Here is a 21526-nt window from a genome sequence, read left to right as displayed (position 1 = left end):
ACTATCAGTGCTGTTTGGCAGATGACACGTCATTTTTTATCATTATTAAACTGACCTGATGTCAAATGTTGGGATAGTCCATATTTATGAAACCATAAACTCTTTGTTATTCTTTCTATATGATATATTGTACGTGCCTGTTTTCAAAGACTTGGGTCTCAATTACATTACGGTAGTGAAATCGTCATTAAAGAAATAGACTTGATAATCAAGTCTGCTATTAAATCATGAGAGTTAGAAAGAATGGCGGGAAAGGCCACTCGTTTTTACCTCAATGGAATTATATTGTTACCGATAGTTAGAATTTCAGGGAATTTTCATCTCTGCTTTTTCAATTTCATTTTTTACAAGACAAAAGAATCTATATCACATGAATATTTATTCTTGGATTCATAACAGTACTGTAGATGGACTGACCTAGTTAAGTAGCATACGTGTTTGGATCTCTCCATTGAAGGAATATGGATATGTCGAATTATGCATGTGTATTCAATTTCGGATGAAGACAAATAGGACAGTAAGTAAGGCATACTATCGGAACACACACTCATCTTTTCCACACTTGATCAAAATGGTTAAATAATATTCTGCCGAACTCTGGGAGCGTGCTGACATTTGCAAGCACGACCTCACTCCTACAACGATAATTTCTTTCGGTGGACAATTTTGTTTTCATTTCCGATAATGAAATACAGTTAAATATCTGGATGAAATATATTACGGATATAAATAGGGACAATATTAATATTTTCAAAGGAGAATTTGATAGAACCGTGAACAAAATATCCATGACACATATTCTTCTCGACAAGAAGATGTCGGCCCGCCAAGTTATTTATCGGCGCTGGGCCGACGGACCGACGTAAATTTTAAACACTGTGTTGGTGATATATGTCTGAAGTTGTACCTTTTAATGGAAAATCGCTTAAAAACCTGAACGTTACCCTCAAAATTTGGGACTTTCCAGTACTCCAATTTTGGTAAACTATTAGGATGTCATTCAGTACTCCCAATGTAACCAAAAACCATCAAAAAACCTTTTCTTGCAATTTTTGGGGGGTTGACCCCCTTTTTTTCATAAATTGACTGGACTATAAAAATTGTAACCCCTAGAGGTGCACAACCTTGATATACCATATTTTTGGTTCAATTTTCACAAAATTTGAACTCAACCGACATTACGATGATATATGTTAAGTTTCATCAAAATCAGATAAAAACTGTGACATCTAGAGGATCCACAACCTTCCTATTACATACCTTTACACGATTTAAGTACAAAGAGTGGCCATTTTGTCAGGTAGTTTCGTTTTGATTTTTCCAAAATTCAAACTCAACTTTCATTATGGTGAAACGGTGACATATTTAAACGGTCTTTTAAATCGGGTAATAATTGTGAACTCTAGAGGGACCACAAACTAAAAACACGATTTTTCGAAACAATCAGTTGCCATAATTCAGGAATATTGAAAGACACCAAGATCTTTGGGTTATAAACATGCATTTCAAGTTTCATCAAAATCGGATGAAAATTGTGACCTCTTAGAGTGTCCACAAGATAAAAAAAAAGATTTTTCGTACAATCAGGTGCCATGATCCATGAAGTTATGGTCCGATACATGATAATATTATACAGATCGGAGAATTTTGGGATATAAACTTATATTTCAAGTTTCATCAAAATCGGATAAAAATTGTGACCTGTACTGTGTCCACTAACAAATTTTGGACAGACGTCTGGACGGACAGGGGCGACAGCATAATACGTTCACATGTAAATTTGGGCATACAAAAATATAGATATCAGTTACACAAGACTGTTTCTATGTTTTATGCTCATCGTGGAGATTTAAAATATAAACTTACACGTGTATAACATCCAGGTAATATATTATCAAGTACTCGAGGTGTACGCTGCATTAAAACTCCTATAGAATCTCTTAACAGTGGAAGAACACTGAAAATATATTTTAACAAAACAAATCAAATGCTTAAGTTATTAATGTGACAACCAAGTTACAGATTCAAAATTTTTATGAACCTTATAAAGATGCATTATGTAAGAGCTAAATCTCGCAATTGCAGGTCTTTCTTTTGGCCTCAAATGTTATATAAATTATCAAACAAAAATAAAGATAGGTTGCCAGGCAACGAAACATACGCCCACAGCAGCTGAATCGTCCTGGCAGTCAACAAGAGTTGTCGCATATTTTACTTTTTTTCGGTAATGAATGAAACATTTATAATACACTAAAATCTGATTAAGAGTAACAACTCATTAAGTAATTATCAAAAAATCATTAGATTTTGTTTGGTTTTTATAAAGTTCTGCCCCATGCTAATGTTTTTTATAAGAAACATTTAATATCATGGATTTAGCTGTTTAAGTTATCAAAATTCATTGAAATCAATATACTTATTTGTCTCCAGACCTTAAACTCTGTGTATCAATCTGAAGTCAATCAGATGATAAATTTAGTATCTAGAGCATCCACAAGATATTTTAAAATTGCTGAAAATCAAAAGGCTTCTTCATCTCATGACATTAAACACTGCGTATAAATTTTAAGTCAATCGGATATTAACTTTGGCCTCTAGAGAGTGTCCACAACATTTTCTGAAGTGATCAAGGGTCATAACTCTGGCAGTAATTATCGCAAATCGCTGAAAATCTACAGGCTTCTTCGTCTCATGGCCTTAAAGACTGTATATAAATTTAAAGTCAATCGGATATTAACTTTAGCCTCTAGAGCTTCCACAAGCAATTGTGGATGCCGCACAGACGGAGGCGACAACAATTACAACAAGCGGCTGCCAGGCAGGACAGCACACATTTTCGAGAGATGGATAGAGAACAAGCTAAAAAGAAAGTGATTTTTCCTACAATCAAGGGCCATAATTCAGGAAATTACAATTCGATATGCGCAAATATCGGAAGGAACCAAGATCTTTGGGTTATAAACATACATTTTAAGTTTCAAGAAAATTGGATAAAAATTGTGACCTCTATAGGGTCCACAACCTTGATATACCATATTTTTTCGCTATTTGAGAACACCATTTTTGTGACGATTTTCACGAAATTCGAACGCAGCTGTCCTTAGTGTGTAAAGGTGATATACTAAAACATTTTTTTTAAATCGGTTACAAATTATGACCTCTTAAAAATGGGATTTTTCCTACAATCAAGGGCCATAATTTAGGAAATTACAATTCGATATGCGCAAATATCGAAAGGAACCAAGATCTTTGGGTTATAAACTTACATTTCAAGTTTCAACAAAATCGGATGAAAATTGTGACCTCTATAGGGTCCACAACCTTGATATACCATATTTTTACGCTATTTGAGAACGAACGGCGGCCATTTTGTCTGTCAATTTTGGGCCGATTTTCACGAAATTCGAACTCAGCCATCGTTAGGGTTTAACGGTGATATAATAATAGGTTTTTTTAAATCGGATAAAAATTATGACCTCTATAGGGTCAACAAGCTAAAAACGCGATTTTTGGTACAATCAGGGGCCATAATTCAGGAAGTTACGGTCCGATATGCGCGAATATCGAAAGGAACCGAGATCTTTGGATTATAAACTTAGATTTCAAGTTTCAACAAAATCGGATAAAAATTGTGACCTCTATAGTGTCCACAACATTGATATACCATATTTTTACGCTATTTGAGAACGAACGGAGGCCATTTTGTCTGTCAATTTCTGGCCGATTTTCACGAAATTCAAACTCAGCCATCCTTAGGGTGTAACGGTGATATAATAGAAAGTTTTTTTAAATCGGATAAAAATTATGACCTCTATAGGGTACACAAGCTAAAAACACAATTTTTGGTACAATCAGGGGCCATAATTCAGGAAGTTACGGTCCGATATTCAACTTACATTTCAAGTTTCAACAAAATCGGATAAAAATTGTGACCTCTATAGAGTCCACAAGCTAAAAACGTGATTTTTCGTACAAACAGGGGCCATAATCCATGAAGTTTCGATCCGATACATGCCAATGTCGAAAGCAGCCGAGATCTTTTGGGGATAAACCTATATTTAAAGTTTCGTCAAAATCAAATAAGAATTGTGACCTGTAGAGAGTCCACAAACAATGTGGACGGACGTCCAGACATACGGACGTCCTGACGGACAGGGGCGACGACAATATACGTTCACATGAAAATCTGGGCGTATAAAAATGTTAGTGTAAAAGCACAAATAATCTTAAACAGTTTGCTTTCAAGATTAGCTTGACTTTTCAAAATGTCAACTTGACTTTTCAAGAAAATTAGTTTTATCTAAATCTTTATCTTCAATCAAAGGGCGATATTCACATGTAAAATGTTTCTTACAGGTCAAGTTAGTGCCTTGGAAATTCATGGTCATATCTTGAAGATTCACGATAGTGTTTTTAAAAGTTAGTAACAGCTTGTAAATAATTAAATGAGAATCCATTTTGGGATTATCGTTTGCTGTAATGTTACAACAAACGAGCATTAGAGTTTTTTTACACACCGCATTGGTATACACTTATAACATCCTCGAATATGAGTGTGTGTGATGTGTACTCGGTTGTTAGTGTTCACCATACGCAAAATCCCAATTTGTCGGTATTAAAACATAATGTGCATCCTCGGATGGTCACATTAATAAATAACTGTTCTATCGCGGTATTGCCACGCATGTCAATTATAAACGGTTATATTGTCTTTTTTCCCCATGTGTGGTCAAAGAAACAGAGCGTCGCGGAATGTTGAATATTGATCATATTTGTCTTCTCAAAGTAATAATCAAAGTACATACCTTATACCTATCAAAACAGCAATAAACATAGAGCATATTGGATCTGCAATCATCCAGCCAAAATAATGTATTAAACAAGATGAAACAATAACTCCAACACTACCTAAAGTGTCTGCTAATATATGTAAAAATACACCTAAAAATACAGTTTATTTAAAATTAAATCTTCAATGAACATACTGGAATAAGGTTAGGGACAAATGATCTCATCTTATAATTTGGGTTCGGCAATCATAATTTAATATGTTTTCTAACTATAAAATACAGTTTTCTTAAATGAAATATATCATATTGGATTGCATATTCGAAGAGCATTAATGTTGTAGTACAATTATATACCAGGCAAATATTTACCTTGCATGATCTGAGCCTGAGCAGCATTGGGCTTTCTTTCTCCATGACTGTGTCCATTATCACTTCTCCCATGACCATGGTCATCACTACCATGGCTATGACCATCTCCATGACTATGGCCATCACCACCACAATTATGTCCATGACCACTGTGACTTCCACCATAATCACTTCCTTCTAAACCTATATAAAATGAAATAAATGCTTAAATATAATGTCAATAATATAAAAGAAATCTAATTTCAGTGCATTGTCAGAATTGTCACTTATTAACATAGAAAGCGTAAAATCATTATGGACATGATCAAGATCAATTACAGTAATGACCAGCGGCTGCCAGGCAGAATACGCCCATATTTTCGAGAGATGGATAGAGAACAAGCTAAAAAGAAAGTGATTTTTCCTACAATCAACGGCCATAATTCAGGAAATTACAATTCGATATGCGCAAATATCGAAAGGAACTGAAATCTTTGGGTTATAAACTTACATTTCAAGTTTCAACAAAATCGGATAAAAATTGTGACCTCTATAGGGTCCACAACCTTGATATACCATATTTTTACGCTAATTGAGACCGAACAGCGTCCATTTTGTCTGTCAATTTTGGGGCGATTTTCACAAAATTCAAACTCAACTGTCCTTAGGGTGGAACGGTAATATAATAATACATTTTTTTAAATCGGATAAAAATTATGACCTCTAATGGGTCCACAAGCTAAAAACATGATTTTTCGTACAATCAGGGGCCATAATTCAGGAAGTTACGGTCCGATATGGGCGAATATCGAAAGGAACCGAGAACTTTGGGTTATAAACTTACATTTCAAGTTTCAACAAAATTGGATAAAAATTGTGACCTCTATAGGGTCCACAACCTTGATATACCATATTTTTAAGCTATTTGAGAACAAAGGGCGACCATTTTGTCTGTCTGTTTTGGGCCGATTTTCACGAAATTCGAACTCAGCCGTTTTTAGGGTGTAACGGTGATATAATAATATGTTTTTTTAAATCGGATAAAAATTATGACCTATAGGGTCCACAAGCTAAAAACGTGTATTTTCGTACAATCAGGGGCCATAAATCAGGAAGTTACGGTCCGATATGCGCAAATATCGAAAGGAACCAAGATCTTTGGGTTATAAACTTACATTTCAAGTTTCAACAAAATCAGATAAAAATTGTGACCTCTATAGGGTCCACAACCTTGATATACCATATTTTTACGCTATTTGAGAATTAACGGCGGCCATTTTGTCTGTCAATTTTGGGCCGATTTTCACGAAATTCGAACTCGGCCGTCCTTAGGGTGTAACGGTGATATAATAATACGTTTTTTTAAATCGGATAAAAATTATGACCTCTATAGGGTCCACAAGCTAAAAACGTGATTTTTCGTACAATCAGGGGCCATAATTCAGGAAGTTAAGGTCTGATATACGCAAATATCGAAAGGAACCGAGATCTTTGGGTTATAAACTTACATTTCAAGTTTCAACAAAATCGGATAAAAATTGTGACCTCTATAGGGTTCACAACCTTGATATACCATATTTTTACACTATTTGAGAACGAACGGCGGCCATTTTGTCTGTCAATTTTGGGCCGATTTTCACGAAATTCGAACTCGGCCGTCCTTAGGGTGTAACGGTGATATAATAATACAGTTTTTTAAATCGGATAAAAATTATGACCTCTATAGGGTCCACAAGCTAAAAACGTGATTTTTCGTACAATCAGGGGCCATAATTCAGGAAGTTAAGGTCTGATATACGCAAATATCGAAAGGAACCGAGATCTTTGGGTTATAAACTTACATTTCAAGTTTCAACAAAATCGGATAAAAATTGTGACCTCTATAGGGTTCACAACCTTGATATACCATATTTTTACACTATTTGAGAACGAACGGCGGCCATTTTGTCTGTCAATTTTGGGCCGATTTTCACGAAATTCGAACTCAGTCGTCCTTAGGGTGTAACGGGGATATAATAATACGTTTTTTTAAATCGGATAAAAATTATGACCTCTATAGGGTCAACAAGCTAAAAACGCGATTTTTCGTACAATCAGGAGCCATAATTCATGAAGTTACGGTCCAATATGCGCAAATATCGAAAGGAACCGAGATCTTTGGGTTATAAACTTACATTTCAAGTTTCAACAAAATCGGATAAAAATTGTGACCTCTATAGGGTCCACAACCTTGATATACCATATTTTTACGCTATTTGAGAACAAACGGCGGCCATTTTGTTTGTCAATTTTGGGCCGATATTCACGAAATTTGAACTCAGCCATCCTTAGGGTGTAACGGTGATATAATAATACGTTTTTTTTAAATCGGATAAAAATTATGACCTCTATAGGGTCCACAAGCTAAAAACACGATTTTTTGTACAATCAGGGGCCATAATTCTGGAAGTTACGGTCCGACATGCGCGAATATGGAAAGGAACCGAGATCTTTGGGTTATAAACTTATATTTCAAGTTTCAAAAAAATCGGATAAAAATTGTGACCTCTATAGGGTCCACAAACTAAAAATGTGATTTTTCGTACAATCAGGGGCCATAATCCAAGAAGTTTCGACCCGATACATGCCAATATCGAAAGCAGCCGAGATCTTTTGGGGATAAACCTATATTTCAAGTTTCGTCAAAATCGGATAAGAATTGTGACCTGTAGAGAGTCCACAAACAATTGTGGACGGACGACCGGACGGACAGGGGCGACGGCATAATACGTCCACATGAAAATGTGGGCGTATAAAAACAGGTTCCGACATAATGCAATGACGGCTGCCATCTTGGATCCAATGTGGTGGCAATTACCTGTATTAAGTTTAACGGCAAAGAAAAAGAAATCAAGTCATAATATTTTTATTAATCTTGCTACTCTTTTTTTCAACACATACATAGATTACTGATGAATAGAGTGTAAATGTATTAAACAACGTCTTTGTTTACTTCGCACTTCAGACACACCCATGTGGATCTGACAAAAATACTTTGAGTTTTCGTTGAAAACAAACCTACTAAAAAATTTTTTAATTTTTACTTCTGCACAATTAATCATCATTTTGGACAATATTACACCTGAACTTTATTTTCATAATTTTAAAATCATTCCTACATACAGGAATTTGGATTATTAAGCAAAACCAAAATGCTTACAAAAACTACGAAAATATTGAAATCTATCATTTCACAATTTTCTACTGCTGCATTTGGAAATTTCAAAATTCTAAACTGGAGAAATTCATCACTATCGGATATAAATACTTATCAGGTTGAAAATTTACCGTGTATCCATAAGAATAACCTAAATTTTAAGGACAAGTTTGAGAAATTAACTTGTATAAAATACCACAATGTAAAAGATAGGTTGTCAGGCAACGAAACATACGCCCACAGCAGCTTTTGTGGGATATTTTTACTTTTTTCGGTAATGAAACATTTATAATACACTAAAATCTGATTAAGAGTAACAACTCATGAAGTAATTATCAGAAAACATTAGAATTTGTTTAGTTTTTATAAAGTTCTGCCCCATGTTTACGCATAGTATACAAAACTTTTAACATCATGGATTTAGCTGTTCAAGTCATCAAAATTTACTTGTTCGTATCAAGATCTTAAACTCTGTGTGTATCAATCTGAAGTTAATCGGATATTAACTTTAGCCTCTAGAACATCCACAAGATTTTTAAAAGTGATCAAGGGCCATAACTCTGGCAGTAATTATCGGAAATCTTTGAAAATCAATAGAATTTTTTGTCTCATGACCTCAAACACTGTGTATAAATTTAAAGTCAATCAGATCTTAACTTTAGCCTCTAGAGCATATACAAGATTTTTTGAAGTGATCAAGGGCCATAAATCTGGCATTAATTATGGAAAATCACTGAAAATGAATAGACTTCTTCGTCCCTTGACCTTAAACACTGTGTATAAATTTAAAGTCAATCGGATATTAACTTTAGCCTCCAGAGCGTCCACAAGATTTTTCAAAGTGATCAAGGGCCATAACTCTGGCAGTAATTATCGTAAATTGCTGAAAATCAATAGGCTTCTTCGTCTCATGACCTTAAGCACTGTGTATAAGTTTAAAGTCAATCGGATATTAACTTTGGTCTCTAGAGCGTCCACAAGATTTTTTGAAGTGATCAAGGGCCATAACTCTGGCAGTAATTATCGAAAATCACTGAAAATGAATAGACTTCTTCGTCTCGTGACTTTAAACACTGTGTATAAATTTAAAGTCAATCAGATATTAACTTTGGCCTCTAGAGCGTCCACAAGATATTTTGAAGTGATCAATGGCCATAACTCTGGCAATAATTATCGGAAATCGCTGAAAATCAATAGGTTTCTTCGCCTCATGACCTTAAACACTGTGTATAATTTTAAAGTCAATCGGATATGAACTTTAGCCTCTTGAGAGTCCACAAGATTTTTTGAAGTGATCAAGGGCCACAACTCTGGCAGTAATTATTGGTAATCGCTGAAAATCAATACGCTTCTTCGTCTCATGGCCTTGAACACTGTATATAAATTTAAAGTCAATCAGATATAAACTTTAGCCTCTAGAGCATCCACAAGCAATTGTGGACGCCGGCCGGCCGAACGGACGGGAGCGACGGCAGATAAAAATCACGTCGCTTGGTTTACTGTTGACATTGAGATCTTGTCGTGTCTGGCGTGAGCGGCAGAGAATTGAACCAAAGAGAATTGTTGCCTGTCAGAATTTATAACGGAGATCTGAGGCAAGGAATTTTCAATCAACAACAGTGATCGTTGTTGTAATTACTGTAGTAATGTCTGTCAAATTTACCAATGTATCATCAATGCATTGCAAGTATCGATGTTTGCTTCCGATACATCGAAACATAAATTATTACTTGATTGATATCAGCACTGATGAGTGAATAACTGTTACGTCAACAAATGACATAGTTGTGAATATTGAATGTTCAAACTACGAATCAACCATGAAATGTCATCGAAATTATTCTAATAGGCCTACTACGTTTCTTACTCAGTTAACATATGACAGAGTATACGCAGCAATAAGCAGACCTCAAAATATTTATAACAATGATTTTGAAATAGTGTGACTGAAATAATCTTTGCATAATATTTTAAAATTCAACAGATAGACTTTACTTCAATCACACTTTTCCAAAATTGTAGGCCTTGTCTATGGATATTTATACACTGCTAATCAAAACTGGACAATAAGTTTTTGGTGGTCTGATGTGTCAAAAGCTGTGGAAAGACATAAAAGTACCAGCAGTGAAACACGTCCCTTATTGACACAATCAGCGGACATAATCCAAGAACTTACGGTCCAATATGCACAAATATCAAAAGGTATTGAAATCTGTGGGATATAAACATACATTTTAATTTTCATCAAAATCAGATAAAAATTCTGACCTCTAGAGGGTTCCGCACAACCTTGGTAATATATACTTTTACAGTTTCTGTCCGATTTTCACGAAATTCAAACTCGATCATCATTATGGTGTAACAGTTATATATTTGAACATTTTCTTAAATCAGATAAAAATTGTGACATCTTGATGGGACTGCAAGCTAGAAACGTGACTTTTCGTACAATCAGAGGTCATAATCCAGGAAGTTGTGGTCCAATATGCGCAAATATCGAAAGGAACTGAGATCTTTGGGTTATAAACATACATTTTCTCTTTCATCTAAATTGGATAAAAATTGTGACCTCTAAGAGTGTCCACAAGCTAAAAACGCGATTTTTTTTCTTACAATCAGGGACCATAATCTATGAAGTTTCGATCCGATGCATGCCAATTAAGGATGTAAACGGTCACTCGGTTAACCGGTCACGGTTCGGTTGCACTGTTGAACTGGTTCAAAAAATTACTAATCGGTATTCGTTTTCATATGATACCTGACCTTCAAACCCAGGAATGATAGCCACAACATTGTTTTCTTTCACTAAGACCACATAAATATTTTAAATAGCACTTGTCATTTGTAAAAAGTCTCGGGAAGTTAACGACTGTAAATTCCCGCTCAGGTTTTGACATTTGTAATGTATACCTTATTAGCACTCGCTGTCCAGCATTAAATCTCAATTGGTTGACAAATTAAATGTTTTACAGTATTAACGTCATCACTCCATAAACAAAGTCTCGAAATGAAACAAGTTTGATGTGATGAAATAATATTAAAATAGAGAGGATATAATAGTAAAATTGTTTATATTATCACTCGAGTGCGCGATGCTGTGCCGATGGAGTCAAAGTTGACATACAGTAATATACGGGTCACTGGTACCATACGATACAGCATGGCTTGTGATAGAAACACGTGTAGTAAATTATTTGGAATTAGCTGACGTTGAATAATCAAACTTATTTTGTATTTAAAAATCCAAAGGTATAGGGCCTACGTGACCTGTCAGCGTGCAAGATGGACAAATGAAACATCAAGAATGAATGAATGGAATTTGTACTGACTGCAAATGTTAACTTAAAAGCTGTAATACTAATAATTTAAGAATATATTATCAAGTCTTATTTTGGTGCAACAAATATTTTGATAGAAAATTTTATGGGTTAACCGGTTACGGTTGGGGTTTTAACGACCAGTTAACCGGTTCAAGAATTTTTGAACCGTTACATCCTTAATGCCAATATCGCAAGGAACCGAGATCTTTTGGAGATAAACCTATATTTCAAGTTTGGTCAAAATCGGATAAGAATTGTGATCCAACAAACAAATTGTGGATGGATGGATGGATGGACGGACAGGGGCAACGACAATATACGTCCACAGGAAAATGGGGCATATAAAAAAACAATACTCTCAAATCAGCAGAGGTTTAAAGTGACAGATTGCCACATCCTATTCCTTCCTGTGATTTGCAGTAAAGTGGTAGTCAATGTAAGTATTACTTGTGAAACATGCCTACAAAATTAGATATAACATACCTAAACCGTGACTATGACCACCAATTGAATGAGAGTGTCCGTGATCTGAAAAAATACAATATCACATAGTTATCTTCATCCATTTTAAAGCAAAGCATTGTCAGGCAATGACTTTCCATCCTTGAAGGTGGTTAAAATGAATTGTAACATGGATGAGAAATCTTCTTTTGTTCGTTTCGTTGAATAAGCAGATGTTTTGCCTCTAGTAGATTGGGTGGAGATTAACCATGCAATAACTAGACATGTTCAATGTTTTGGAAGCTTTTGCTGGTTTACACTAGTTTTAGTAGAAATCATATAGAGAAGTGGGGTGGGTTTTCTGTGCAATAACAATTAGCATGTTGAGCAGTTGTCAATGTTACAAGTCATTTATAGCATGCTTCATTTGTTAACAGGTTTAACCCCTCTGACTTCGGCCTCTGGTTAAACCTGTTAACTCATGAAAGCTGTGCTATAAATATAACTTGTCTGATCTTGTAAGTATAAACTTTGCTGATATTGTTAAATTAATGACACAGATTGGAAGGTAGGTCTCAAAATTATAGGCCTACAAATACAACAAACAAAACATTTTTTGTCAGTACCGTAAAAGACCAATACCACTTTTTAGGTCATAAAATAAACATGTTACATAGAATAACAAGCCAACAGTGAGGCTGATGTCCCCCGCCAAAATCCCAAAATAAATAGATGACGCGTATTAATTTATTGCAAATTTTTTTTGTCAAAAGTATGCAATCAAACAGATTATCAACTATACATTAAGTTTCATCATCTCTATCAGATAGAATCAAAGTTATCTTGTCCAATGAACTTGCTTAGCTTTAGCTTGAAATGTTAATCATTGAACTTGGTCAAGACATTCACCTAATCAACATCTACATCAAGTTTAAACATTCTATTTCAATTAAAAGAAAAGTTGTTATGTTCCAAGGTCTTGACCAATCAAATTGCTTATCTTAGCCCAAGCAGAAAATTCTCATCTACTAACTTAAGTCATGGTAATGATGTAATGAATCTATACTCAGTTTCATCACTCTCACTTAATTATAAGCAAAGTTATTGTGCCCCAAAGCATCAACCAATCAGATTGCTTATCTCTGCTTACCGTAAGCAGACGATGTTTATCATCAAACTAGATCAAGGCATTCACCTAATGAACGCCTACACCAAGTTTGAACATTCTACCTCAATTGGAAGAAGAGTATTGTGTTCCAAAGTCTCAACCAATCAAATTGCTTATCGCTCTGCTTACCCTGAGCAGAAGGTGCTCATTATCAAACTTAAGTCAAGGTATTGATGTGATAAAACTATACGCCAAGTGTCCTCACTCTCTCTCAGAACTAAAGTTATCGTGTCCCAAAGCATCAACTAATCAAATTGCTTATCTCTGCTTATACGAAGCAGAAAATTCTCATCTTCGAACTCCATCAAGGTATTCACCTAATAAACACCTACACCAAGTGTGAACATTCTAGCTCAATTAGAATGAGAGTTATTGTGTTCCAAAGTCTCGATCAATCAAATTTCTTATTGCTCTGCTTACCCTGAGCAGAAAATGCTCATTATCGATCTTAGTCAAGGTATTGGTGTAATAAAACTATACACCAAATTTCATCACTCTCACTTAATTAAAACTAAAGTTATTGTGTCCCAAAGCATCAACTAATCAAATTGCTTATCTCTGCTTACCATAAGCAGACAATGTTCATCATCAAACTAGATCAAGGCATTCACCCAATGAATGCCTACCCTGAGCAGAAAATTCTCATATCGAACTTGTCAAGGTAATGATGTAATGAAACTATACACCAAGTTTCATCACTGTTACTTAATTAGGGTGAAACACTATTGTTTTTGTTAAGATTATTCTTATTATTATTTTTTTTTTCCAATTTGATTGTATCTCAGAAACTACATGTCGGATCGATACGATTTCTTCGGTTTTATTGTGAAAGTGGGTGTGACTTAGAGATTAAAGCTATTTTGGGCATTCTGTGTCAATGAGAAATGTCCAAAATCACAAAAGTTGTCGTTTTTTTAAAATAAGGACGAGTATTAACAATAGTCATCGAATTTTAACATATGATGCATCTTGACATAGTTGGAGACCAGGCAAATAGCTGTGCTACTTTTGATTTTTGATTGTCGACGAATCTTCGTAGATATTAATTGCCAAATTGCGAAAATTTAAAATTTTATAAAAAACGTTTTTATTTATGAATATTTTTATATGGCATTTGACCCAGGGTTGAAGAGTTATCCGATTTGACTAAAAATGTCAGCATTTTATGTGTCCGTAATTTTCCTTGGCCGCCGATGGCTAATTCAGTTTTTCAGTCCTAGATTAATTATTTATTATTCCATTTGTACAAAAGAAAGTTCATATGCTGCGTGGTCCAAAATGTCATTTTTTTTGTTACCGGTAAAGATTCCTGTCGCACCAGAAGTGACGTAAACTCAGCAAAAACTACAATTTTGACAGATTTTGACATTTCGGTACAACTTTTTGAAAGCAAATATCATTTTTTTTAAATCTGATTTAACTGAAAGGGTGCGCCCTGTAAAGGCGCACAAAACATTTAGATTCAAAGGCGAAAAAAGGTGTAAAAATAAGCTATTTACAACCCATCCACCATCTTCATATTTCAAAATATTTCATCGTAACTTTCATAACCTCGTAGCAATAACCCATACAAAGAGAATGTATGTCAAAATTAGTTTGTAATATCAGGAGTTGCCGAGAAATAAGTAGTTTTGCATGAGCCACATTTCGTGTTATTTTGCCTGTACAAGAATCAATTATTATTCAATTTTCTTTCACCATTTGATGCCTAATGCCACGTTTGACTAGATTAAACCATTTTAACACCTTTACTGTCACCGGAAGTGATGTCATTTGGGCAAAAACTGAATTTTAGCCTTCAAAACCGATATTTTTTTCAAATGAGTCGTATATGTTATTTGTTGAAAAGTATGATATTTAATTTCAATCAACAAATAGAATGAACCCATACAACCATACAGATAGCACAAAATGGGTTCTAACTTGTAAGGTTGCAGAGAAATAGACGATTTTCTACTAGTCACTTTTGAAGGTTTTTGGTCTATTACAGTGTCAATTTTTATTTGATTTTCATAAATTTTTTACCACGTGATGCCTTATGCCATTTCAGATTTCATAAAACTAATTTAACATTTTCATTCTCACCGGAAGTAATGTCATTTTAGCAAAAACTGTATTTTTAGCCTTCAAAACAAATATTTTTTTTGAAATGAGTTATATTTAGTATTCGCTTAACATTATAATATTTCATTCCAATGGAAATATAGATTGGATCAATACGATCATAAATATGTCAAAAAAAAAGCTTCTAGCATCTTCTCTTGCAAAGAAATAACCAATTTCGTCAGGATCACTTTTTAAGACTTTTCGCATTTTTATTACAGTTTATGGGTTCTAAATTAATTATTTATTGCCTGATTTGTATAAAACAAAAGCTCATATATTGCTTGGTGCAAATTCTCAACTTGTTTCTACCTATAAAGTTTTCTGTCTGCACCGGAAGTGACGTAATTTTGCCTAAAATTTAAATTTTGACGGGTTGGGAAGTCTTTTCCCAAGGAAAAATCTTAATTTCTACAAATCTTATCAATGAAGGTGAATGCTCCTACTACAGGCGCAAAATATGTCGAGCTTAGTTTTTTGGGTTTTTTTTATATCCGTTTTGTATTTGCGCCATTTTTATTTAAGGGTAGGGGTGTGACGATTAGTCGGTTTAGTCGGAGTCGGTTCGGTTTTACCAACAAACCGGTTCAAGTTTCGGGAAATCAATAGTTGTCTAAGAAATACAGCATGATATAAACCAGTCGCCCGAATATTATAGCATGGTTTTTTTTTAAAAAAGATACATGTATTAACGATCGACAATTATGGGGGCTAATAAGCAATAAGCTACTTCATTGATAAATGGTCGACAATAATAATAATGAGACAGTATATTCCGTAATCGGTCGTAGATATTCCCGTGATAAAAAAAAAAATATATAATTAGCATTCCTAACGATTCCCACGATGTTTGTTAAATAAAATGTAAGGATCATCAGTTACAACTTCGGTATATCGGCCGTGAATTATTGTGAATATTGACCGTAATTTCATTATATTATAGTTATTTAGTTAAACAGCACGTGTAAAGAGTTGATATATTTACTACCACATGTTTATCGTCAAGTAATAAAATACAATGAAAGAAATGCTTACCGTGTTTGTAAGTAAAAAATAAATCCATATCGTTTCAAGTTATTTTTAATTATTATCACAAGAAATAAATAAAACACTATGTCTATTGTAACGTTTTTTGGTTTTTTTTCACAAAAAGAATTATCTACTCTAGTGGAGAGATTTAAAGTCGTATATCGTAGACCGCATTTCCGTTTCTACTACAACTAGACTTATCCCAGACAGCTTACTTGGTTTCATTTGATTATCTGCTTACATGTTCCCTTCATTCACCTCTCACCCAACTAAATGGCAGAAAAAACGGACCCTTTGATCCTACTGCGGTTTCTTTGAAGTAGACGGAAATGACAAGTCATCATTTAAATAGACCCCAATAAATGTGTGATACTAGACGTGACGTAATTATTGCTGACTGAATTCTTTTCACGTTTATACACATAGTATTACTATTAAGAAAGTGCTTTGATGAAACCAACGGAATAAGTGTTTTATTGAAGGTGGTCATTCAGTACAGTACAGTTTGTAAATTTCTTTATTTTTATGGAATGAATGAATGAATGAACGATTGTTGGTTTTGTTTATGGAATATAGTTATGTCCGTCCTATTACCTGCATAATATGTTAATAATAATATATAAGATAGGTTGCAAGGCAACGAAACATACGCCCACAACTGTAAATCGTCCGGGCAGTCAACAAGAGTTGTCGCATATTTTTACTTTTTTCGGTAATGAAACATTTATAATACACTAAAATCTGATTAAGAGCAACAACTCGTGAAGTAATTATCTGAAAACAATTAGAATTTGTTTGTTTTTATAAAGTTCTGCAACATGTTAACGTTTCGTATACAAAACTTTTAATATCATGGATTTAGCTGTTCAAGACATAAAAATTCATTGAAAATCAATATACTTGTTCGCCTCAAGATCTTAAACTTTGTGTAACTATCTGAAGTCAATCGGATGATAACTTTAGCCTTTAGAGCGTCACAAAGTGATCAAGGGCCATAACTTTGGCAGTAATTATCGGAAATTGTTGAAAATCAATAGGATTCTTTGTCTCATGACCTTAAACACTGTGTATAAATTTAAAGTCAATCAGATATTAACTTTGGCCTCTAGAGCGTCTACAAGATTTTTCAAAGTTATCAAGGGCCATAACTCTGGCTTCTTCGTCTCAAGACATTAAACACTGTGTATAAATTTAAAGTCAATCAGATATTAACTGACAGACCGACGGACGGGGGCGACGACAATATACGACCGGATTTTAAATGTGGGCGTATAAAAAGTGATACTGACAAAATTGGTTATTTCTTGGCACGAGAAGACGTTAGAATCACTTTTTTTATCTGTATGATCGTATTGATTCATGTTATTTGTCCATTGAAATCAAATCAAATTTTATACGAATAATGAATATCTCTTACATAAAACAAATATTTGTCTTTGAGGCTAAAAATACAGTTTTTGCCAAAATGGCATTACTTACGGGGATAATGAAAATGTTATATCAGTTTTAGGAAATCGTAAATGGCATTAGGCATCACATGCTGAAATTTTTTATGAATCTCGATTAATAATTGACACTTTTATCGACCAAAAACCTCGAAAAGCGAATTGTAGAAAATTGTCTATTTCTCCACAACTGAAGAAGTTAGAAACCATTTTGTGATATCTATATGACTGCATGGGTTCATTCTATTTGTTGATTGGGAGCAAATATCTTAATTATAAACAAATTACAAATACGACACAGTTAAATAAAATAATTGTTTTGTAGGCTAAAAATACAGTTTTGCCCATATGACGCCTTTTCCGGTGAAGTGAAAATGTAAAATTGGATCCGCCCAGTCAAAATGGTATTGGGCATCACATGGTGAAAAGAAAATAGAAAATCAAATAATAATTAACTTGTTTACAGGCAAAATAACGTGAAAAGTGACTCATGGAAAATTGCCTATTTCTCTGCAACAGCCAATATTACAAACTAATTTTGAAATCCATTGTCATCGTATGGATTAATGCTACAGGTTCATGAAAGTTGTCAAGAAATATTTTAAAATATGAAAAGTCTGAATGCATTGTAAATACCTCATTTGTACACCTTTTTCATCTTTTAACTTTAAATCAAAATCACGCAAATGCAAAACCGAAATAAAAAAAAAAATAAGCAAGACATATTTTGCGTCTTTAGTAGGAGCATTCAGCTTGATCTATTAGATTTGTAAACATTAATACTTGCTTTTTAAAAGAACTTTAGACACGTCAAAATTAAGGCTTTGGGCAAAATTTCAGCTCTTCCGGTGCAGACAGAAACTTTTATCGGTAGAAAAAAGTTGAGAATTTGCACCACAGAGCATATGGGCTTTTCTTTTACACAAATCCGGCAATAAATAATTAACCCAGAACCCATAAACTGAAATTAAAATGCGTAAAATCTTAAAAAGTGATCCTGACAAAATTGGTTAATTCTTGGCAAGGGAAGATGTTAGAAACAATTTTGTGATATCAATATGATCGTACTAATTTATACTATTTGTCCATAGGAATCAAATATCATAATTTTATACGAATAATGAATATCACTTACTTCAAACAAGTAGCGCAAAAAGTGACATGTACAAAATTGACCATTTATCGGCAACTGGTCATATCACAAACTATCTGTCTTGTCTCTGGCTATGTCAAAATGTATCAAATGTTAAAATCCAACGATTATTGTTAATATTACGGGAATATTTAACCAGATCCTGCCAGGCAGGATACGCCCACATTTTCGAAAGATGGATAGAGAACAAGCTAAAAAGAAAGTGATTTTTCCTACAATCAAGGGCCATAACTCAGGAAATTACAATTCGATATGCGCAAATATCGAAAGGAAACGAAATCTTTGGGCCGATTTTCACAAAATACAAACCCCGTCGTCCTTAGGGTGTAACGGTGATATAATAATACGTTTTTTTTAAATCGGATAAATATTATGACCTCTATAGGGTCCACAAGCTAAAAACGAGAGTTCTCTTCAATTAGGGGCCATAATTGAGGAAGTTAAGGTCCGATATGCACCAATATCGAAAGGAACCGAGATCTTTGGGTTATAAACTGGCATTTCAAGTTTCAAGAAAATCAGATAAAAATTGTGACCTCTATAGGGTCCACAACCTTGATATACCATATTTTTAAGTTATTTGAGAACGAATGGCGGCCATTTTGTCTATCAATATTGAGCCCATTTTCACGAAATTCGAACTCAGCCGTCCTTAGGGTGTATCGGTGATATAATAATAGGTTTTTTTAAATCGGATAAAAATTATGACTTCTATACGGTCAACAAGCTAAAAAAGCGATTTTTCGTACAATCAAGGGCCATAAATCAGGAAGTTACAGTCCGATATGCGCGAATATCGAAAGGAACCAAGATCTTTGGGTTATTAACTTACATTTCAAGTTTCAACAAAATCGGATAACCAGCGGCTGCCAGGCAGGATACGCCCACATTTTCGAGAGATGGATAGAGAACAAGCTAAAAAGAAAGCGATTTTTCATACAATCAGGGGCCATAATTCAGGAAGTTACGGTCCGAGATATGCACGAATATCGAAAGGAACCAAGATCTTTGGATTATAAGCTTACATTTCAAGTTTCAACAAAATCGGATAAAAATTGTGACCTCTATAGGGTCCACAACCTTGATATACCATATTTTTACGCTAATTGAGACCGAACAGCGTCCATTTTGTCTGTCAATTTTGGGGCGATTTTCACAAAATTCAAACTCAACTGTCCTTAGGGTGGAACGGTAATATAATAATACATTTTTTTAAATCGGATAAAAATTATGACCTCTAATGGGTCCACAAGCTAAAAACATGATTTTTCGTACAATCAGGGGCCATAATTCAGGAAGTTACGGTCCGATATGGGCGAATATCGAAAGGAACCGAGAACTTTGGGTTATAAACTTACATTTCAAGTTTCAACAAAATTGGATAAAAATTGTGACCTCTATAGGGTCCACAACCTTGATATACCATATTTTTACGCTATTTGAGAACGAACGGCGGCCATTTTGTCTGTCAATTTTGGGCCGATTTTCATGAAATTCGAACTCATTCATCCTTAGGGTGTAACGGTGATATAATAATACAGTTTTTTAAATCGGATAAAAATTATGACCTCTATAGGGTCCACAAGCTAAAAACGCGATTTTTGGTACAATCAGGGGCCATAATTCAGGAAGTTACTGTCCGATATGCGCGAATATCCAAAGGAACCGAGATCTTTGGATTATCAACTTAGATTTCAAGTTTCAACAAAATCGGATAAAAATTGTGACCTCTATAGTTTCCCCAACCTTGATATACCATATTTTTACACTATTTGAGAACGAACGGCGGCCATTTTGTCTGTCAATTTTGGGCCAATTTTCACAAAATTCGAACTCAGCCGTCTTTTGGGTGTAACGGTGATATAATTGAACCGAGATCTTTGGATTATCAACTTAGATTTCAAGTTTCAACAAAATCGGATAAAAATTGTGACCTCTATAGTGTCCCCAACCTTGATATACCATATTTTTACACTATTTGAGAACGAACAGCGGCCATTTTGTCTGTCAATTTCGGGCCGATTTTCACTAAATTCGAACTCAGCCATCCTTAGGGTGTAACGGTGATATAATTGAACGTTTTTTTAAATCGGATAAAAATTATGACCTCTATAGGGTCCACAAGCTAAAAACACGATTTTTAGTACAATCAGGGGCCATAATTCAGGAAGTTACGGACCAATATGCGCGAATATCGAAAGGAACCGAGATCTTTGGATTATCAACTTATATTTCAAGTTTCAAGAAAATCGGATTAAAATTGTGACCTCTATAGGGTCCACAAACTTGATATACCATATTTTTATGCTATTTGAGAACAAAGGGCAGCCATTTTGTCTGTCAGTTTTGGACCGATTTTCACGAAATTCGAACTCAGCCGTCTTTCGGGTATAACGGTGATATAATAATACGTTTTTTTAAATCGGATAAAAATTATGACCTCTATAGGGTCCACAAGCTAAAAACGCGTTTTTTCGTACAATCAGGGGCCATAATTCAGGAAGTTACGGTCCTATATGCGCAAATATCGAAA

At 34.4% G+C, this 21526-nt stretch overlaps 1 protein-coding gene across 1 annotated transcript in view; it reads right to left on the bottom strand.

The window, feature by feature from the left end:
- Nucleotides 1-21526, bottom strand: part of LOC126817155 (zinc transporter 7) — a 118653-nt gene that overhangs the window by 45509 nt on the left and 51618 nt on the right. The window contains exons 6-9 of the mRNA XM_050544000.2: nt 12138-12182; nt 5160-5342; nt 4806-4941; nt 1867-1957 (exon numbers count right to left, since the gene is read on the bottom strand). Coding sequence (XP_050399957.1) covers nt 1867-1957; nt 4806-4941; nt 5160-5342; nt 12138-12182 — 455 coding nt within the window. The remainder of the gene's footprint in view (nt 1-1866; nt 1958-4805; nt 4942-5159; nt 5343-12137; nt 12183-21526) is intronic.

Source organism: Patella vulgata, chromosome 4 (genome assembly GCF_932274485.2).
Source record: "Patella vulgata chromosome 4, xgPatVulg1.2, whole genome shotgun sequence".
Classification (NCBI taxonomy): domain Eukaryota; kingdom Metazoa; phylum Mollusca; class Gastropoda; family Patellidae; genus Patella; species Patella vulgata.
The sequence above is the reverse complement of the archived record's forward strand: the minus strand, read 5'-3'. Positions and strand labels throughout refer to the sequence as shown.